Source organism: Malania oleifera, chromosome 10 (genome assembly GCF_029873635.1).
Source record: "Malania oleifera isolate guangnan ecotype guangnan chromosome 10, ASM2987363v1, whole genome shotgun sequence".
Taxonomy (NCBI): domain Eukaryota; kingdom Viridiplantae; phylum Streptophyta; class Magnoliopsida; order Santalales; family Ximeniaceae; genus Malania; species Malania oleifera.
Window position 1 is genome coordinate 33,177,523 of NC_080426.1, and position 19,906 is coordinate 33,197,428.

General features: G+C 37.6%; 1 protein-coding gene across 2 annotated transcripts in view; it reads right to left on the reverse strand.

Moving 5' to 3' along the window:
- Positions 1–1,240: 1,240 nt before the first annotated feature.
- LOC131166852 (glycine--tRNA ligase, chloroplastic/mitochondrial 2) overlaps positions 1,241–19,906 on the reverse strand; it is a 167,093-nt gene continuing 148,427 nt past the window's right edge. Inside the window, exons 34-36 of one of the 2 annotated variants that reach the window (XM_058125452.1) lie at positions 6,929–7,010; positions 6,679–6,764; positions 1,241–1,704 (exon numbers count right to left, since the gene is read on the reverse strand). In XM_058125452.1, the coding sequence (XP_057981435.1) occupies positions 1,606–1,704; positions 6,679–6,764; positions 6,929–7,010 (267 nt within the window). In that variant the 3' untranslated portion in view covers positions 1,241–1,605. Of the gene's footprint in view, positions 1,734–6,678; positions 6,765–6,928; positions 7,011–19,906 lie in introns of both variants that reach the window. The other variant, XM_058125453.1, reaches the window with a different exon arrangement.

Consider the following 19,906-nt stretch of genomic DNA (forward strand, 5'->3'; position numbering starts at 1 on the left):
ATGGAACTATCAAAAGAGAAGGGGATGTTGCCTAGAGTAATATGAATATTTAAACATTTATTGAGGTAAAAATCAAAGTGATGGAAGATATGATGACTTACATATTTTTCATAGCACATATCATATATTAATTTTAAACCTCAGCAAAACACTTGTGGCCATTGGGTTTTATGTTCTCTTTTCTTTTCTCCTTGCCCCCCCCCTCTCTCTCTCTCTCTCTCTCTCTCTCTCATGGAACGCACCCTTCTCCCTGCAATTGGGCCTTGTGGCCCCTTCCTTTTCTGTTTTCAAACTTCTTTCTATTTGTCATCAAGCATTGGAATTAATGCACCATATTCCATGCAAGTAAATCCCACATTTTTGCTTTAATTTTTGCCTCACCCCACCCTCTCTCTCCCCCTGTGATTGATTTAGGAGCGGGAGCCATCAATCGAATCAAAATTTCGATTGTTCGAAAATGTGAATCGAAACTGAATTGGTATGTATAATTTTAACTTTTAAAGTCATCAAAAATAATATTTTCTTTCATAATAATTAGCATGTAAATTTAAATTATTTATCTTTGAAATTTAAGTATTAATCGCAATACAATTCTATTTTTAATTTAAATTATTAAAATATTATATATATATATATATATATATATATATATAAAATAAATGGGTTCGGTTAATAGTGGTTATGAACATATTGAATCGGAACCAAAGCGACATCCAAAAAAATTAAAAATTTCAAACTGTAACCAAACCAAATGGTTAACTATTTTTTGATTCAGTTTGGTTTGATTTCTAATTTTTCTCAACCCTAATGAGATTTGCCTCCACCCAAATCATCTCCCCCATAAACCATTTGAAATCAATTTTTTGGATGGGTTCGGCTTGAATTGGTTGGAGCACCCCTATGCTCTCGCCACTGTACAGTTTGGTAATCAGGATTAATAGTAATGTATATAACATTGTAAATGGCTGTATCTCCAATCGTTTAGAAGTTAATTAGAACAAAACAAGTATCAAGTTTACAACCACCCAAAGCATCGCAAAATCCTCGATAAAAATGAAATTACGCGATGAGTAGTTTAATTTACCTTTTCTGAACCAAATTAATATGAAAAAAAAAAAAAGTAAAAAAGAGCAGCTGTTTCCTGCAAACCAACCGACCAAACCGAAAAAAAAGACTCCAGAGTTACAACCGAAGCAATTTTTTGACTATGTTTTGTCTTGAGATGAGTTGGAAACCAGAATTTCATAAATTCTTCATAAATTCATCAAACTTCAAAACCATGATCTTAAACATTCTTTGGGTGTGCACTTCATTGCATTTCTATTTAAAGAAATATCAAAGCATTCCTATATCCTTTTGGTACAATAACAATTTTTACTAAGCAAATTATTGGATCAAATGTATCAGTGGCTAAAAAAATGTTACAAATAAATTATATGCTTGACAACAACCGCTACAAAATTTTTACAGGCCTCATCTAGACAAATAATATTGCTATTTCACTAGCCTATGTGATGATCCCTCAGAATAGGTTGCCCACACCCTTTTTCCATTTCTTTCCTAGAATAAATACAATTCCCTGGAATAATAAGCAGATGTTAAAACTCAAAATCCTGGCAAAACTGAGAGATCTGCAATCCCTCTTGGAAGATCTGAAATTTTCTTGAGGAGTGCTAGTCTGTTCTTTCTAATTCTTTCGTCTTCCTGCACCAGGCAAAACCAGAGTATGCAATCTTCTATCAAGCAAAGCAAAATGCGTTAACAGCCCAGTCAAACATTGGATGCCTGAATACATTATCAACAGTTGATTCACATGAAGACAAAAGCATGCAAACAAATACACCAAAGCCATGAACCCTATCTCTTTAGGCTCTCTTCACTACCCCAAAATAAAACTAATACCTTGTTCAAAGATCTGTTGTGTTCCGAAACAAGAGTCTTTTTAATCAACATAAGATAACAATTTGAAACAGAAGGAGTTTTGAAAATTGAACCTCGATATCTCCACTGACTTTGCATTCTTCTTCCTTACCCTTGTATTTCTAAGCCAATGAGCTTTGTTTCATCCATCCTAGTAAATGAGACTTGAGTTATGGTGCCTGAGTTCCAATGGTTTTTTGGTCCCAAAGGGTTCCTAAACTTTACCACTGGTTTCCATGAGCACATATTTTGACTGAATTCAATAGAACTTGCATGTCAATGTGTGTTCTATTGTTTACAACAACATTTCTAAAGGCGTTTTTGAGGTGCACTTCACTGCTTTTTTGGCATAAAATCTAATGATGTGCCCTTTTAAAAGCACAACTCCCTCCCCAAAGGCACATGCCTTTTTTATTTTTTATTTTTCTTTTTATCAGGGGTATGCCCAAGAGACAATTTGTGCCTTCTGTGCATCGCCAAGTGGAAAAAGGTGCTTTCTGGGAGTTGTGCATGCATGATTTCTGTGTGCCAAACCGGGTGTGAACATAAGAGGCCACTTTCAACTATGTTTTTAGTAAAAAATATAAAATATTAAAGGATAGATTAAGTATTTTCATTCATTTGCTCCTCTCTTGACCTTCTAACAAATGAAAACTTTGCTAACAATCATGCTTGATTGTCCTCTGAGACAACAGGGATCTCTCTCTCTCCCCAACAGACTTGAATTTGGTTTCTTCCTCTGGTCAACAACGCATCCTAGCATTATTTACTTTTATATTTTAAATTCCCCATTCCTGGGGAGTTTTAACCCTATTGTAATGGTTCACCATGAATTGTCAGTCTCTCACTGTCTCACATAATTGAGCAGCTGCTTTTGTTTTGCTTATTTTTCTATTTATTTTTGTTTTCTTTTTAATTTCCCATTGCTGAAGAGATTTGAGCTGTTATGAGCTACCTTTCAAATTAACAAATGAGATGCATTTTTTTTTAAGCTGCTTTTTCTGTGCCTTGATGAAGACAACTTTGATAGTTCGCTTTGATAATTTGGAATATTGATGAAATCAGAGCTTTCTGAGAGGATACTGAAAGCCAAAGTAGGCTCCTCTGTGGATTCCTACCATGTTGCCCAATAATACAGAGGAAAGATTGAAAAGTCTTGGTCCTCGGATATGCAGTCTTTTGCTTAGACTTCCCAACCCCAAATGCGGTTTCACAGGTTTCTTGATATATCTGAATCATACAAGTCCTCCAGAAGAGGCATTTGCAAATATATGTCCTCATGTTCTTGAATCTCTTCCACCAGCTAGTGGCATTCTTCCTTACAAAGCTGTTCAGAATCAGACTAGGTTTGGAAAGGTCATCCTCTTGTTGAGGATCAGACGCATTCTCATCCACATCCAACTCCCATCCTCTGTCAGCTCCTCAGAGCTTGAGCCCCATGCTGATTTGGAGAAGCCTTAGAATCCCTACAAGTTTACTCTCTTCACTGCTAGACCCCTGATTACTCCCACCTCTCACTTCAGGAGCTCCTCTAGTTTTCTGCAGGTTGGCTTCGACTCTACATCCCCCTTTTCATCTCTCCCTGTTCCCCTACATCTTTTCTGGCCAGGGTAGAGTTGGGATTAGGGATAGCTTCTCCAGGCCTATTTGGCTGGGCTACGTTTTCCATATTAGTAAGAGAAGGACCCTTGTCCTTTTCCTTCAAGTCAAGCCTAGTTGTGGTTGTTTTTTTAACGACCTACTGGCAGAGGTGAATTTTTTTGGGTCAAATATGTTTTGGCAAAATTTTGGCCTATTTTTGTTTTTTATAAAACTTTTATCTTGAGGCCCATTTCATTGAGGTCCATAGCAACTAGCCCCAGTGCCTTTAAAGTTAAATTCGTACTCGAGTTTCCAAAGGGGGAGATTCCTTCAACAGCAATTGAAGGGGCCTTCTCCAGAGGAGTGCAAAGAACTTATGGGTACAATCAAGCCGAATAATACTGAGTCCCAATTTTTCCATCTGCCACTCTGCCCTTAAGAGCACACTGCAGAACCTTTTCCCGTTCACATAGTCCTTACAGATCCACTAGCACAGTGGGTGCCTTTGGGAGAGAACTGAATAGTGTATTTTATCACCAAGGACAGTGGCGGCATTTCATTAATGAGTGAGCAAGTGTTGAGCATGACATCACTTCAAAAACCTTTAGGAACATTCATTCGACGCAATAGGGTATAGTGACTTCAATAATATGTCTGTTCTTCCTCTCTGCGGTTCCATTTTGTTGTAGAGTGTGAGCACAAGATGACTTGATTGATTATACCAGAGTAAATCATATGGGTAGTGAATTGGGTACTGAAGTACTAATTATTGTTATCACGACAAAGTACATCAAATTGAGTCCATATTTGAGAATAGAAGGCATACAAGATATTAAACAACATACAACAATATTTCATTTAAAGCCAAGTCATCCTAAGCAGTCATCGACAAACATAAAAAAATATTAGACACCAACTTTGATGTGACACAACTAGGACTCTAAACGTTAGAATGAAATAACATGAAAGGGTTGACCATGCGACTATTGCCTCGGGAAGCAAAGGGAACATGATCATGCTTTCTTGGCAAGACTCACACTCAAGATTAGACAAATAACTCAAAGTAGGAACTACTCATGATCTGACACATAACTCAAAGTAGGAACTATCCATTTTAACTTGCCTAATGAAGAATGATCAAGGTGATAGTGGATTTTAAGTAGTGTAGCAACAATGGTACAAGCAATAGGAGGATAGAGTGAGTCAAAGCCTACCAGCCTCGGATTCTCTGCCAATCCTCTTTCTTGTCTTCAAATCCTGATTCACAACATAATTAGGAAAGTTACATGTGAATTACTGACCTCATCATCTTACTGACCCGAGATTGAAGGGCGATTAAGAAGTACACAAAGTGGAAGAAAGAGAGATCAAAGGAGTAGGATTTACTATTCCCATCCCCTTAACTAAGTGGACCCATTGTTGCAAGGGCAACTTGAGGTAGGTTTTCAAAATACTGAAGGATAGAAAAAAAGTCAGCTACTACTCATCCCCTTAACTAAGTGGGACCCATCACAAGGGTAACTTGAGGCAGGTTTTCAAAATACTGAAGGACAGAAAAAAAAAAGTCGGCTACAACCCTGTAATATGGTCAGTGGCGGCAGAATTGATGACCTAGGGACTAGTGGGAGAGATACTATATGATATGCAGGCTGTAGGATTATCTTTTTGAGCAAAAGATGCAATGTGATGAGATGCTTGTTGGGATGTCGAAGACTGTAAGAACCCCAAATCCTCTTCCTCTGAGACAGTTATAGTATGCTGTTCATCAATGGCGAAACTAGTGACTGATGAGAGACATACTTTTTGGATTCATAGATTCCATCCTGACACAGACAAACTTGACCACCGGAGCAAATTTCAAACACACAGAAAAAAAGATAAACAATGGAACAAATCACAAAACACCACCATAACACTGTTTCAGGCCCCAATAAACTCAGTAAACATCGATAAACAGCCTTTGGCAGTACCAGACAATCAATCCTGGAGCATGAACAACTAAAAGGTGACATCTTTGGACAAAATTCATCAAAAAAAAGTCAAACAACATAGAATCAATTTAGGACTAGAAACATAGCTGTACGCAGCTTCATGCGTCGGCATGTTGAGTCAACACTACCACCTTTGATAGGCAGGTGAGGGCAGCTCAGGCAATGGTATTTCAGGGGTTGGCAGATCAGCAGTGTCCGTGGCTATGGTGTTGGTTTTGAAAGATTTAAAGTGGTTTTGGTGTTCCAGAATCATCGAAGGAATTTTAGGTGACTGCTGTCTTCCAGCAGTTACTGCTGGCTTGTTTTCAGGCTTACGGTGGTGCTAGTATTTCTCTTACAATGGTAGTCATGCAGAGAATTTTGACAGTGACTGGAACCTTAAGGTTTAGGTCTTGGGATCATGCCCTGATACCATGTTAAAAGTATTGCGTAAATTGGAAGACCTAATCATGCATACACAATGATAGGTTTCTCCCTCTACTTATGGATACACCAAGTACAAAGAAAATGACTAAAATACCCTTACAAAATCATGCACTAACTCATGCTTACTAACACAGCAATAATGCTAAATAACTAAAGTAACCAGCACCACTAACATCTTGAAAATCCACCAATTCTGCCTTATCCCCCTCCCCCCCTTCTCTGTCTCTTTGTGCGTATGTGTGTGTGGACCACCTTCTCTCTGTACCTTCATGCGTGTGTGTGTGTGTGGAAAGTGCATTGGATGGATGCGTTCTCAGAGTCTTCTTCTTCTTCTTCTTAGGCTGTTCTCAGACTTTTCAGAAGACAACTTAACTTGAGTTTTTTTCTTGTATGTCAAATAAACACAGTAATCACAAAATGCCCAACATAAAAAATTGTTTTAAATGGTGTAAACACAGAAATCTATGGCAAAATGAAGAACTAGAAAGATAACAAGAACAAGAAGAAAAGAAATTGAAAGATCAGCTTGGGAGATCATGAGATGAGCCTGAGCCCAAGCAAGCAAATGAGCGAAGCCTACACCTGCAATCCAACCACCAGGATGGACCCAAGCCGAGCTTACCAGTCTAGTGAGGCAAGCCTGAACATGTTGAAGGTTAGCTCAGCTCGGTTTGTTTGCAGCCCTACCCTAACATGATATAGTATAGTGCAATATTTTTTTGCCATAAATAATCATATAAATGGATGTGAAGTCACATACCACCATTACGAAAACACGATTAAAGAAATCGTCAAGTGGTTGGAGTAGTTGTGAAGATGTTTCAACAAAGTCATCAACCTCAATTCCTGGAGAAGGGGAAGAATAGTTAATAACCCAGTTAAATTAACAAAAATATAAGCAAAATACGCTTCAAAATTCAGTTAATTTATTGTTTAAGAATTTAGAGCAGCATGCCCTGCAACCATAGAACTCCAGGGCATTGGAGGATGGTTAATGAAGAAAAAATTACCAGGATGAATAGTATTTTTCACCGATAAGAAAGTCCTCCATAAAACTCTCTCTTCATTTGTCTCAAATACAGCCTCTTCCACCTGACAAGATTATTTCAAGCAGCAGGACGTAATAAAATAGAAATAAATGGATCAACATAAATTACAGAAAACAGAAAGCAACATTTCTATTATACAGAAGTTCCAAATTAAACTTAAAAATAAGCCTTATACAATAATCATAGAAGAGTGACAAATAGGAAAATCCTAAGAAAGATTAACGGCACCAATTAACTGATTTCTCATGATATGGGGGCTCAAGTCCAGTAACCAGCAATGGTGATTAATAGCAACTTCAGTGAAATCTCTCGATAAAATTGGTCCCAAGTCCATGAAGAAAATGAAAAGAGGGAGTGAACGAAGGCAACAGGTGGCAAACAAGTCCATGCAGGATTCAGCCTTCCTGTATGCATGCATTACCCGATGCCAAATATTACCACCAGTAGCACCCAACACACTAGTAGAATGTTGCTGATTGGCTCAAAATTAAAAATCCTTCTTTAAGATATATCATCTTCATGTTATTTTACTTTTTACCATCTGTTAGTAAGGGTATAATAGTCATTTTGGGGTATATGAGATATATATTTTAATGGAGTGGGCGATATACTTTAGATAGATTGAGAGACCTAACATTTTTTTTAGGTTCTTCAGTTAATACAATTCTTTAACATGGTATCAAGCCATGGTCCTAAAGACCTAAAACCTTATAGAAATGTCACCACTGTGAAAACAAAGCCCAAGTTCCCTAGCTCTATGCCTCATTGCCTTCTCATCATCCTAGGAGTACTGTTTCCATCTTGCAAAGCCAGAATCACCATCAGAATTGCTGGAAAAATTCCTGACGGCACTGTCAGTCTAGTTTGACAACATCTCATCAGTCTTTCGATAAACCAATATCAAGACCATTCTCAGACACCATCGACCTATCCACCCCTGAAAGTTTGTCCCCAGAAGCTGTCACACACACTGATTGCAGGCCAATCTTCTTTTGCTCCAATTTGGCTCGTCATTACTCAAATCCTCCTGTAAGAGATGACACTGGTTTAGTTACCATGTTATATTAAAATACTGTAGTTGTTTGCTTGTGATTCTGATCCAGTTTTAGTCGCTTGTCCAGAGTCCGATCTGATATGAGCAGCACCATTGCCAATGATTGTCTGGTGTGTATGCCTCCTAGTAGGGCTGTTGGTGTGTTGTTCATCTTGTTACATCCAACTGTCATGGACAGTGCCATTAGTGTTTGTTTGTCTCATCTTCTGCTGCTGTTATGGAGTCTATGAATCCCAGAAGTTTGATTCCCTTCTTGCTACAAATTACCACAAAGAAATTGAACAGAAGTAATTACTTGCAGTGATCTGGGCTGCTGAGATTTATTTGACAGGCTTAGGCAATTCTGAAAATCTCTTTCAGTTTAGACCTAGTGATGAGGGATGACAAGCATAAAGAGGTATGAGTTCAGTTTAATTGTCTCGCTGGTGCAGAATTCGATAGAACCACAAACTGTGTGGGTGTATATGCACTTTAATATTTGTCAGGAGATCTAGGACCAATGTAAACTCTTATTTTCCAGTACTTTAAGATTCGCATATCTGGTCTCTCCCTGGGGTATTTTAAGTTACAACTTACAACAGAGGGATAGGAGTGTCACTAGTACTTTCCTAAGATGAAGCGTAGTCTCCCCTGCACATGCGGCCCGATAGCATGTGGAGAGATAAAAAAATGATAAATAAACCCATAACAAGGAATAAAATAATTTTTAAACACCACACAATAAACATGGGCAACAAGACTAGAACCTAGGACCTCTTGTAACCAGCTCTGATACCATATTAGATAAACAGTTTACCTAAAAGCTTCAGCTGTTAGATTGTGGGCCAACAATGTATTTAGCAAAAGGTCATACAATGGACCAATATTGGGATCTCCATGGCAGGGCCCCTTGTGTTGCTAATGCTGTAATCACAGATTCTGCCTATACTGCCCTTTGTCTGTAGTGGAAGAGTATTTGAAGTTTGAGCATCATAACAAACATCTCTCCCTATTGCATCTCTTGGCTGAAAAAGGGCAAACCCCATAGCTTGTCCAGAACCTTCTCCTCTAGACCTTGAGTGTACCACCATGTCTTAAATTTCCAGAAATTGTCAAAATTTTCATCAAAATTTCCACTTTCTTCCAACCTCAAAATTGAGAAGGCATCAATTTACATCCTACAAATTTCTGTCTAAATTTCTATGAATCATCCGAAATTTACCAAAATCTCAGAAAATCCACTGAATATGTAAAAAATTTAACTATAAATAAAATTTTCTTGAAATTAAAATTTGAGATGTGAATAGAAATTTCTCATAATGATATCAATGATAGCCTTCAGAAATTTCAAATTGTATGAAAAATTGAAGTCAAATATTCATATCTAGGTATAAGCGTATAACAAATAATATTTAACTAATCTATGATTTCATTTATATTAATTGAATGTGTTCAATCTGATTTTTATATTACAATTATTGCACCTTATACACAACATATGTGACACTGCTGTGCTTTATTTATGATATTTTAGTTCTGAGTCTTGCATAATTATGTTTATTAACAATTTCTATAGTTCTATAAAAGAATTCCATGCTTTTCTAGCAATTTCCATCTTTTTTAAAAATCAAAACGATACTGAAATTTCCATCTAAACTTCTATATTTTTGTATACTCAAAATTTTAGGCGAAATTGGAATTAAGACCTTGGGTATTTATTTTCAACAATAATAGTGATGACTTACCTTATGTTTCCTTACCAATGGATCTGCTACCACAATTAGGGGCAGAGGCAGTAAATCCTACCTTCTTTGTCTCCTTATCTTCTGTTCTATGCATTCCTACATTTTCTTTTAGTTTTATATTTGTTAGCAAGATTACAAAATCATTGAGCTATTTTATCAAATTCTTAACCAAATCTGTTGTTATTTAAGATTTGAAGACAAAGAAGACAGTTGACAGAGGACATTGTCGAAGCATTTGGTGAATTGAAAGATCAAAAAACAGTAATAGATCTCTCCATCTATTTATAATATTTATCAAGTACATAACAATGACTACAATAGCCTCACTAACTCATGCCTACTAACATAGCAATAACATATGCTAAAAAGACTATAATAACCATTAACACTCCCCCCTTAAGCTAGAGCAAAGATATCATATTTTACAAATGAAATTACACAAGAACTCCCCAAATCTTTTGTAAATAAATTTGCAAGCTGCAATTCAGAATTAGCATGAGTGGTTGTGAGGAGCTTTTGTGCAAGTTTTTCTCAAACAAAGTGACAATCAACTTTAATATGTTTTGTGTGCTCATGGAAAACTGGGTTGGAAGCAATATGAATAGCCGCTTGATTATAGCATGTCAGGTCCATAGATCGAGAATGTGAAAAACCATGTTCTTCCAACATGATCTTTAACCAAACTTCATATGTAGTGTGAGCCAGCATGATACTCTGATTCAGCACTTGAACTGGCTACCACAGTCTGTATCTTACTGTTTCAGGATACCAAGTCACCGCTAACAAAAATACAACACCTGGTTGTAGATGTTTGTTGGAAGGTCGCCCAGTTGCATTTTTGTATATCCTTGAATATAAGTGTGACCATGATCCTGATATAAGAGACCTCTCCCATATGCACCTCTGAGGTATCTCAAGATGTGAATTATAGCATTCTGGTGACTTGTTCTTGAAGAATCAAGAATGACCCTAGATGGTATTAGAGACTTGTTAGAAAGTTGAACTACCTCACAATTATTCAACCAAATATATATTTCGTGACTAGCACTGTGAGCCAATTTCTTGATTCTTCAAGAACAAGTCACCAGAATGCTATAATTCGCATTCTTGAGATACCTCAAAGGTGCATATGGGAGAGGTACCATAGACTATTAGGAGGAAGAGGTACCAATGCCCAAGTATAGCTCTCCTGTATGCGCACAACTCTTCCATCATTGCAGTCCTCCATCCAGAATGAGCTAAGGCTTTACAAACAGACTTAGGGATAGTAACAAAAGAAAGTATACTACCAAAACAATAATATAAGGGTGATAAAAAAATCATAGCAAATGAAATTAGAAATGTGATGTTGTGCATAGGTGCGTTTACTTTGCCACAAAGAAATAGGAAGATCTTGGGAAATAGAATCGTTAGATGAGGAAACGAAAGGCGTAGTAGTCGAAGCTGGAAGAAGCTTTCCTCTCTTGAGCCGTTGGCATGTATAGACTTGACAATTAGGATGGTCGAGACAACGAGAAGGACTCAAACTAGATGAAGATGTAGGCAGATGATGAGGTAGAGAAAGTACGCTAAAATTAGGAAAGTTAGGTAGGGGAAGGGAGTGAGGGACTCATCGAGGTCAGAAGCGCGTGAGAACTTAGAATCGTAGAAAGTAAAATTGGTCATGTGGTTATTTTTGCAAAATATGAAGTGTTCGAGTCCAAGATATTTTTTGGAAATTTTGGTGTTTCCTAGAAACTCCTGTACCTTCTTTCGGTCTTTGGTGGTGTGGATGATCCTTCTACAGCAGCAGGTTTGAGGTTTAGGGTTTGGTTTTGGTAGTGGATTTGAGGTTTAGGATACATTTTTGGTGGTGGCTATGCGCTTAGGGTTTAGGTCAAATCTAGGTCTGAGATACCATGTTGAAGTATGTGGCGAATTTAAAACCTAAAAACAATAATAGGCCTTTATCAAGTACATAACATGACCACAATATGGTCAGTAACTCATGCCAGCTAATATAGCAATAACATGTGCTAAAAGACCAAATAACCAGTAATAATCAAAATAACCAGCAACAAACATGAAGATGAAGGAATTTACCATTTGAGTCACTATCACCTTTACCGCCAGCATAACTTAAGGCAGACATATCTTTTACAATGAGTTGGGAGTTGATTCTCTCCAAACTAGTCACTAAGATGCTCTTATTTGTACCCTGTGATACCTTAAAGGTGCATGCGGGAAAGGTATCTTGTATAAAAATCATGGTTTTACTCATGTTCAAGGACACATAGATGCAGATTAGGCTGGGTCATTCTTCAACACAGATCCATGACAGGTTACTGTGTTGGTTGGTGCAACTTGGTGTCTTGGAAGAGTAAGAAGCAGATTGTGGTTGCATGATCGAGTGCAGAATCCGGGTATAGAAACATGGACAGTACTACCAGTGAGCTTGTTTGGATAAAGAATGCCTTGGAAGACCTCAGTTTTCTGCATTCACAGCCTATGGAGTCAATGGGTGATAATCAAGCTACTATTCACATTGCTTCCAATCAAGTTTTCATCAGAGAATGAAACACATTGAAGTTGATTGTCATTATATCAGGGAAAAACTAGTGCATAAGCTAATTGCAACAACTCAATGGCTCATTTGTTACCACTCATGTGAAGTCCTAGTATAGACTTGCTGATTTGTCATTATGACTTTTGGGGGTGCTTGGGTTAAAGTCATTTGTAACAAGCAAGAAGCATGTGATATATATGCTCCAGCTTGAGGGGGACTATTACAGGCTGCCATGTGTTGCGTTACTTGTTAAAATATGTCAGTGAGGGTATTATAATCATTTTGATGTACATAAGATATGACATATTATAAACAGGGTGCGACCTGATGTCTTGTTAGGCTACTTCACTCAATAGAATTCTTTATAAAAAAAATACCAATACCAACTTTAAATTAGATTTTACCACAATCTTCTGACATGCCTAGCATCACAAGCCTTCGCAAATTTATAAATAACCAAAGATTTGGAGCTTTAGTTGCCATCTTCTAGTTCTCTTTAATTGATAAGAACGCCTCTGAAACAATCTACTCATAGATCCATGTGAAAATTACAACAGAACCACAAAATATTTGAATACTAATTTTGTTCACTGCTCCACTGTTATCAATCTATTGAAGGAAGCATCACTCCCAAGCAAAAGAGCATACAATGAAAATTCCTAAAGGAACAAATGAAACAATTCAACAAGCCTTCACACTACATACCATTCTTCTCCACAAACAGATTGAAGCGGCTAGCTGTATAACTGAAGTTGAATTTACCCTAAAAAATCTTTCTGACAGCCATACCCAAGTCTAATTCATTTGTTGGTGTTTGAACCAGAGTGAACCATTTATCAATCATTAAACATATTTTTTGGTGAAAAAGATCATAATAATCCCCAATGATAATTTAATCTTTTAATGTTTTTGTCCCAAATTGCAAGAAGCCAAGAACTAATAATCTTGAAAACAAAAAATGAGGTTTGTAAGGAGTTAGTTCAACATGTGGAGACTGACGTAAATACAGGGAATATGAATGCAAATAACAAAGCAAATAAAGAAACAACGGCACTTATCGCAAGGTAATCAGTGCACTGCCCTTGGGGCAAATTTCACCCCTCATCTAGTGCAGAAAGTTTGGAGGCTCTATGTAGATACACTGCTCACAAGAACAAAGGAATTGATAAGGTTAATTAATAGTGTTGACACCCCAATTTTAACCAAGCCATTTTCGAGCAGGCACGGTGTGGTAAAAGTTGACTTCGAATCCCAGAAATTGGAGGATCCCTTTTGAAAAGCCCGGTATTTTCATTTGAGTCCCGATATTTTCATTTGAGTCCCGGTGTTTTAATCGAGTATTGGTATTCTTAATTGAGTCCCGATGTTTTAAATCAAGTCCTGGTGTCTTTAATCGAGTTCTGTTGATAGAGTCCCGTTTTTTTTTTTTTGAGTCCCAGTATTTTTAATTGGAGTTCTGTTTTAACATCGAGTCCCGGTATTTTCAAAAAACATAAGTCTCTTTTTGTTTTAAAATTGAATCTTTTGATTTGAGCATTTTCAATTTTTAAAGTAAGTATTTCCAAAATCTTCAAATTTTTAGGAGTCGAGTCGTTTAATTTTCAAAATGAATTTTACTGAGCCATCTTTCCGAGTCTGGGTCCTTTCAGTCTACGGGAACCGGGTTTTAATTTTCAAATCCGGGTCTTCTTTTGGAAAATAAAAAATGCCAAGCAAAAAATAAATAAAAGGCAAAGAAAAAAAAACGAGAGTCACGTGTCCCAATCTGTTAGCATATTCCCCTGTGGGAATAAAGGAACGGAACGCAGAGAAGGGATTCTTTCCGTTGCTACAGGGTCTCTATAAAGGGCTGTGCGCAGAGCAAAAGGGCAGAGGGAACAGTGCACTGGCACATGCAAGGTGGGGAGTCTCATTTTTCTACTATTCACGCATCACCCTTACCACTCGCACACGGGCACTATTCACCCGTCACCCTCACTGTTCAACACTTTCTCCCACAATTTTTCTCCCATCTTCCACCATCCTCACCATCACGCAGCAGCGGTGTGTCTTCAATAGCAACAGCGATTGTCTTCTCTGGCACCCCTGTCTTCTCCGACGCGTCGCAGATCCATAGACGGAAGAACTTCAGCTCCAAGCTTCAAGAGGTATGCAAATTATGTTGAGCTTCATCGCTTCATCTTTGACTGTTTATGAGTCAATCTGTGATTTTATTTAAAGGTTGGTGGTGGAGGATATGATTTAGATAAGTCTATGGTTGGTTACTGCCCAGCCGTGAAGAATTTGCTACATTCTAGATTTCGGAGGAACTTGAATTTTCTTTGCAAGCTTTGAATTCTAGATCCGTTGTTCCCTACGGACCCTACCAGATCTAATTGGCATATCTTGACTTAGGTTATTTGCTCTTCAGACGCCCTTTAGTTCTTTCCAGTAGGGTACTTTTGTTCTTGGGAGAGGTGGTGCTGTACTTTTCTGTTTGTTTGCAGTTTCCATTGCTGTGAAATATTGGTGAATCATTTAGTGTTCGGGGCTATAGGAGGAGGGGTGTTGCTGAAGCCTGCAGGCACAAAGGAGATGAAAGTGCACAAAAGTGGTGGATTATACAGGTGTGGGGAGTTCGAGAGGTAAAGGTTAAGAGTTCAGAGAGAGGGTTTGATGGAAGGGATGTCTTCGGCGGTTGCAGTGACACTTAGTTTAGGTAATTCTGTCTGTGAAAGCTCTGGAATTCCAACCCAAGTGGAAACCACACGCCTGAAGCTGATTACGGACACGTTGAGCTAGTTATTGGACCCTGCAACCGTACTGCCAGCAGATCCTGTTCTGGTGGGAGTGGAAAATGCTGTAATCTGGAGACGATACAGTGATCGTGCCGGTGGCTGACAATGATAGTGGGAGTGGCGAAGGAGGTGATTTGTTGGAGGTGGTACCTACAAATGGAAATGGTTGGATTGCTGGTGATGCTATGATTCAAGAATGTGGGGAAGATGAAATTTTATCAACTGTAGATGATACAATCGGAATTGTTTTATCAACTGTGGACGATACTAATGGAATTATTTCAGAGGACTCGCTAGCTTTGGATAAAAGTTCTGCGTCTGGACTAACCTTGCCAGTCCCTGTGGAAGTTCAGACCACCCAAAATGGTCAAGTTGCTACTACAGCTATTAATTTGGGCAAACCTAGTGCTAAGCTGGAGTCTAGTGGTTCTCTCCTTGCTGCAGCAGAAAACCCACACTTTCATGTATCTATAAATATAATATTCCTCCACTCACTTTTTCATGCCTATATAATATCCCTCCACTAACTCTCTCCCACACACTGCTACACCCACCGGAACACACATTATTACACACCATAAAGCACACACACACATGCATGCACACCACCCACTTACACACACATTACACAAATAAAAATACACTCTTACACCTTCCTACACACAGTAGGACACTCATACACTAAAACACCCACTCACGCATACACCCTTTTTTTTTACACACACACATGTGCCACATAGGCACCATAGGTTGACTTGGCCTTGACCGGGCCTAAAACGGGTCGACCCTCCTTGGACCGGTTTCTCACCGAACTAGTTGGGTCTTGTAAACCGGTATGAAACCAGTTTAGTCTTCCACTTTATTTCTCATCCTTCTTTTTAATTTTTGCGGATTTTTGTTTTTATTTATTTTTAACTCTACTTCGGAAAAATGTTGGAAAAATCCCAAAAATCATTGGTCTCGACCAAGACCTTAAACTAGTTTTTCCCCTCGGACTGGTCGACGTTTGACCGGTTCGTCATCCCCCGAACCGGTTCGCCCTAGCTTTCTCCATTTCACCTGTATACTATTATTATCTCCAGAAAATTCACAAAAATCACAAAATTCTCAAAAATCCAAAAAACATTTTCATACTTTGATTTTCATGGTTTTTATTTGTGTTATTTCAAAAGTTCGGGAAAAATATTGAAAAATCACAAAAATGTTTTCACACTTTAGAAAAATCACAAAAATATCTTTTTAGGCATAAAAATCATTTCCATCTTGAACAAATTTCGAAAACCTCTCGGAATATTATTTTCATACTTACAGATTTCGAAAACCCCCGGGAGAGTATTTTGTACTCTATTTTCGATTTTCCTTCCCGATGATTGCAACAAAGGGCACAAACTCTTCGGAGTATCGGATTGCCCCGGTTATGAGGGAATACCTATATAGTATTTTCATTTTTTGATTTTTGAAATGGAGTAATTTGTAAAGGCTTATTAGATTTATTTCAGGGATAATTTTTGATTAATCTGGTACCGTTTGTAAGAACGGGCGTGTAGGGGGTGCTAATACCTTCTCCTAGCGTAACCGTACTCCCGAACCCGACTTTGGTAACGCAGACCGATTCTACCCCTAATGGGGTAGCAATCAAGTGTTCTAACCGCACTTTAAAAGGTTAGTGGCGACTTCATATACATTGTTTTTCACGAAAAATACATTTTCAAAATCACACATTCCATTTTTCCCCTGTTCGCAAGCCAAACCCACATGGTTGGGTCCGGGACGTCGTGACAAATAGCATGAAAGAAGGATATAATGTTTGAGTAATCTCTGAACAATGGGAGCAAATCAAGATGGAAAATACTTGAGCAATAAGTGAAGGAGAAAAAAATATTTTAAAAGGTGCTATAGTCAAAATAGTAAAATGGGTGGAGTCCCAAATAAGGGACCTGGACCCCTTTGCGCTTGTTGATACCATTCATTATGTTTGGTTAACATGTTTCAGAATGAGGCTTCCTTGAAATTAATGGGTTGTGCTATGCTTGTGCACGGATGGGGAACTTTGGTGCTTAAACATTCACCAGGCCTAATCACCGTTCCTATATATAAGGCAATCAAACGGAGGCAAAACAAGAAATGTGGGACAAGAGATCATGGTTTTAAATAACCACAACCATCACATAACATTGTTACATAAGGGTTTTTTGGGTTCCCAATACCATTACACACTGTGAAATCGGTGAGAAGAAAAATCACGGTTGTAGTGGCTGTTATAGACCACAACTGTTACGTAAAGGCTGCTATGGCCGTTATGTAACTGCTACAGGACTATTACACCTAACAATTTTTTTTTTACTTTTTCTCCTCACATTTGTTTCCCCCCTTTCATAAATCATTCTCAATATATGGCGAGCGGGGGAAAAATTATAATAAGGATGATAATGATACAAAATTTACTATTTTTTAAAATACTCATAAGGGATGCATTAATTAACAATTTTAAAATACTAACTTGTTAGGAAAGTATTTTATTTTGATATTAGCAATTTGATATTATGCTCTATATTTTTCAACTTCAATCTTCTTTTCTTTCTAGTTATTGTATATTTACAGGTCGTATGTCTTATGTGTCTAATAGATTAATGGAGTATATAACGTATTTTTTTTAATTAATTTATTTACACATAAGAATTTATCACGTATAAGAATAATGAGAAAGTATAAATACACACACATAATTTTTTTGTCAATGGTGGTTTAAAATAAATGTAAATTTCTTGCCCTTACTAAACAACTTAGTTGAACTAAAGGATCTAAAATACACAAACTCTTTCTAAGAAGGGTTAAAAGCTTAAAACATTCAAATACACTAATATGCACAAGGTTGTGCGTGCTTGAAAAAAATTCACGGCTGTTACACCCGCTTCCCGTCATGTAACATCCGCTACTCCTGCTACCCTTTACACTCGTTACCATTTTGTTATACTACCTACTACTGCAATTTAAAACCATGCAAGAGATAAATCAAGAACATATCAATGCAAAAGGCACCAATGGTATGGTAAACCTAGAAGAATCATTAACTCAGAGTGGAGGGGTTTTCAATTTGTTGTTCAGGAGGCTCTATATCACCATCACCAAGAACATTTTTTTTAATAATAAAAAAGGTATATTAGATAGAGAGAGAAATTACAAAATCTTTTTCCTTCATAGTTCACCGAATTCTTCAAGTTAGCTAACTCCCTTTAATCCTTTCTACCTCTATTTCTACACCTATCAAGACACCCTTAATTTCCCTCGGGATCGCAAAACTTTAAATCCAGTTTATCCATGAGATCTTGAACTTCAAAATCCTTCCTTTAAATCTCCTCCACAAGTGTTGGTAAATTACGGTCCTCGTGCTGCTCATTAACCAAATAATCATTTTCAAATATAGAGACCTCCTCCAATCCTTCCAAAGGGGATGAGAGTATAAATGCTAAGTCCCCTAAACCATCAGGTCCATCACTGGAGTTCAGAAACATATCCATATTGTTCCCTAATTTCATACAATAGTAAACCTCTACCATTATCAAACTCACTAAGACCATTGCTTTCATAATTTGATAAATCCCCCATTTCATTCCTTCCTTTCCTTTGCTAACACCATCACAAGAATTGCCCGTCTTTTTCTTACCATTTATGTCTTCCATAACAGCTAACTCTCCTTATAAATTCCTCTTTAAAATCTTTGGCAGTACCTCAGCAGAGTGCTCTCTTTTTTTCTTCAAGCAATTTTTTCACATCCGCAACTATCTGCACAATCTTTTAACGAGTATAAACCTTGGGACCCTTAGATTCCTTTGCCTTAAGGTCTGAGGCATCAGATATCCTACCCAAAATACCATCACCTCTGTAAACCTTTGCTGCAGCATCTTCTTGCTCCAGAACACAATCATCGACCAAAACTCCAGAATTGTTTGAAAGACTTTCCTTAGTCGCCTCTCCCTCTTTAACCCTTTCAGAACTGTACATTCTTTCTGATGAATATGGCAAACCCTAATGGCCATCAAGAATATGCTTTGCAACTGAACATTGCAAGGTATGGTTTGTACCCGGAATCTCCTTGGAAGACAACATACCTGTTATGCCCCTTTTCTGCCTACACCGATTACTAGCAGATTCTGGGTTTCAAATGCAGGAAACGTCTGATCTTCCTAAACCACTACCAAGAACATCACCATTTTCATTATCTTCATATGTATCTTCCTATGCCTCAAAATTCCACACTTTTTAAGACAAATCATCAAAAAATTGTAACAAAATATTGCGCAATAATTTATCAGTCAAGGAGCAGGCGTTGGCATGAACAAGCTTAAATCATGCTTTCTTCTAGATGGAGGGAATAATGAAATGCCACATGATGGCGCTTGCCATATGAAACATTTTTTTTAAGATAATAAAAAAGGTCAATTAATAAAAAAATTACTACCAGAAAAGGACGATAAGATTTCCTCCATGAAAAGAGCTCACCGTTCAAACAATCAATACAAGGTTTTAAGGGATTGCCCTTAACACCTGGGAGGAGCTGTTTTTCTGGCAAATATCTGCAAAGCCTTTCCACTTACGTATCTAAGGCGCTACGCAGTAAATCAGTAATGCCACAGCTCGTGGAGGAGTCATTCTTAATAGCATTACTTCTCTTCAAATTAGCTTGGTTGCATTACGTAAGTTCAATGGTTTTTGCATAACCTTCACAATCAAGATTTGCAACATATGACAAATTAAACCAGACTTGCTCAAAGAGGTCAAATATGTTATAGAATTGGTTTGCACAATCTTCACAATCAAGCTTTGCAACATATATCAAAT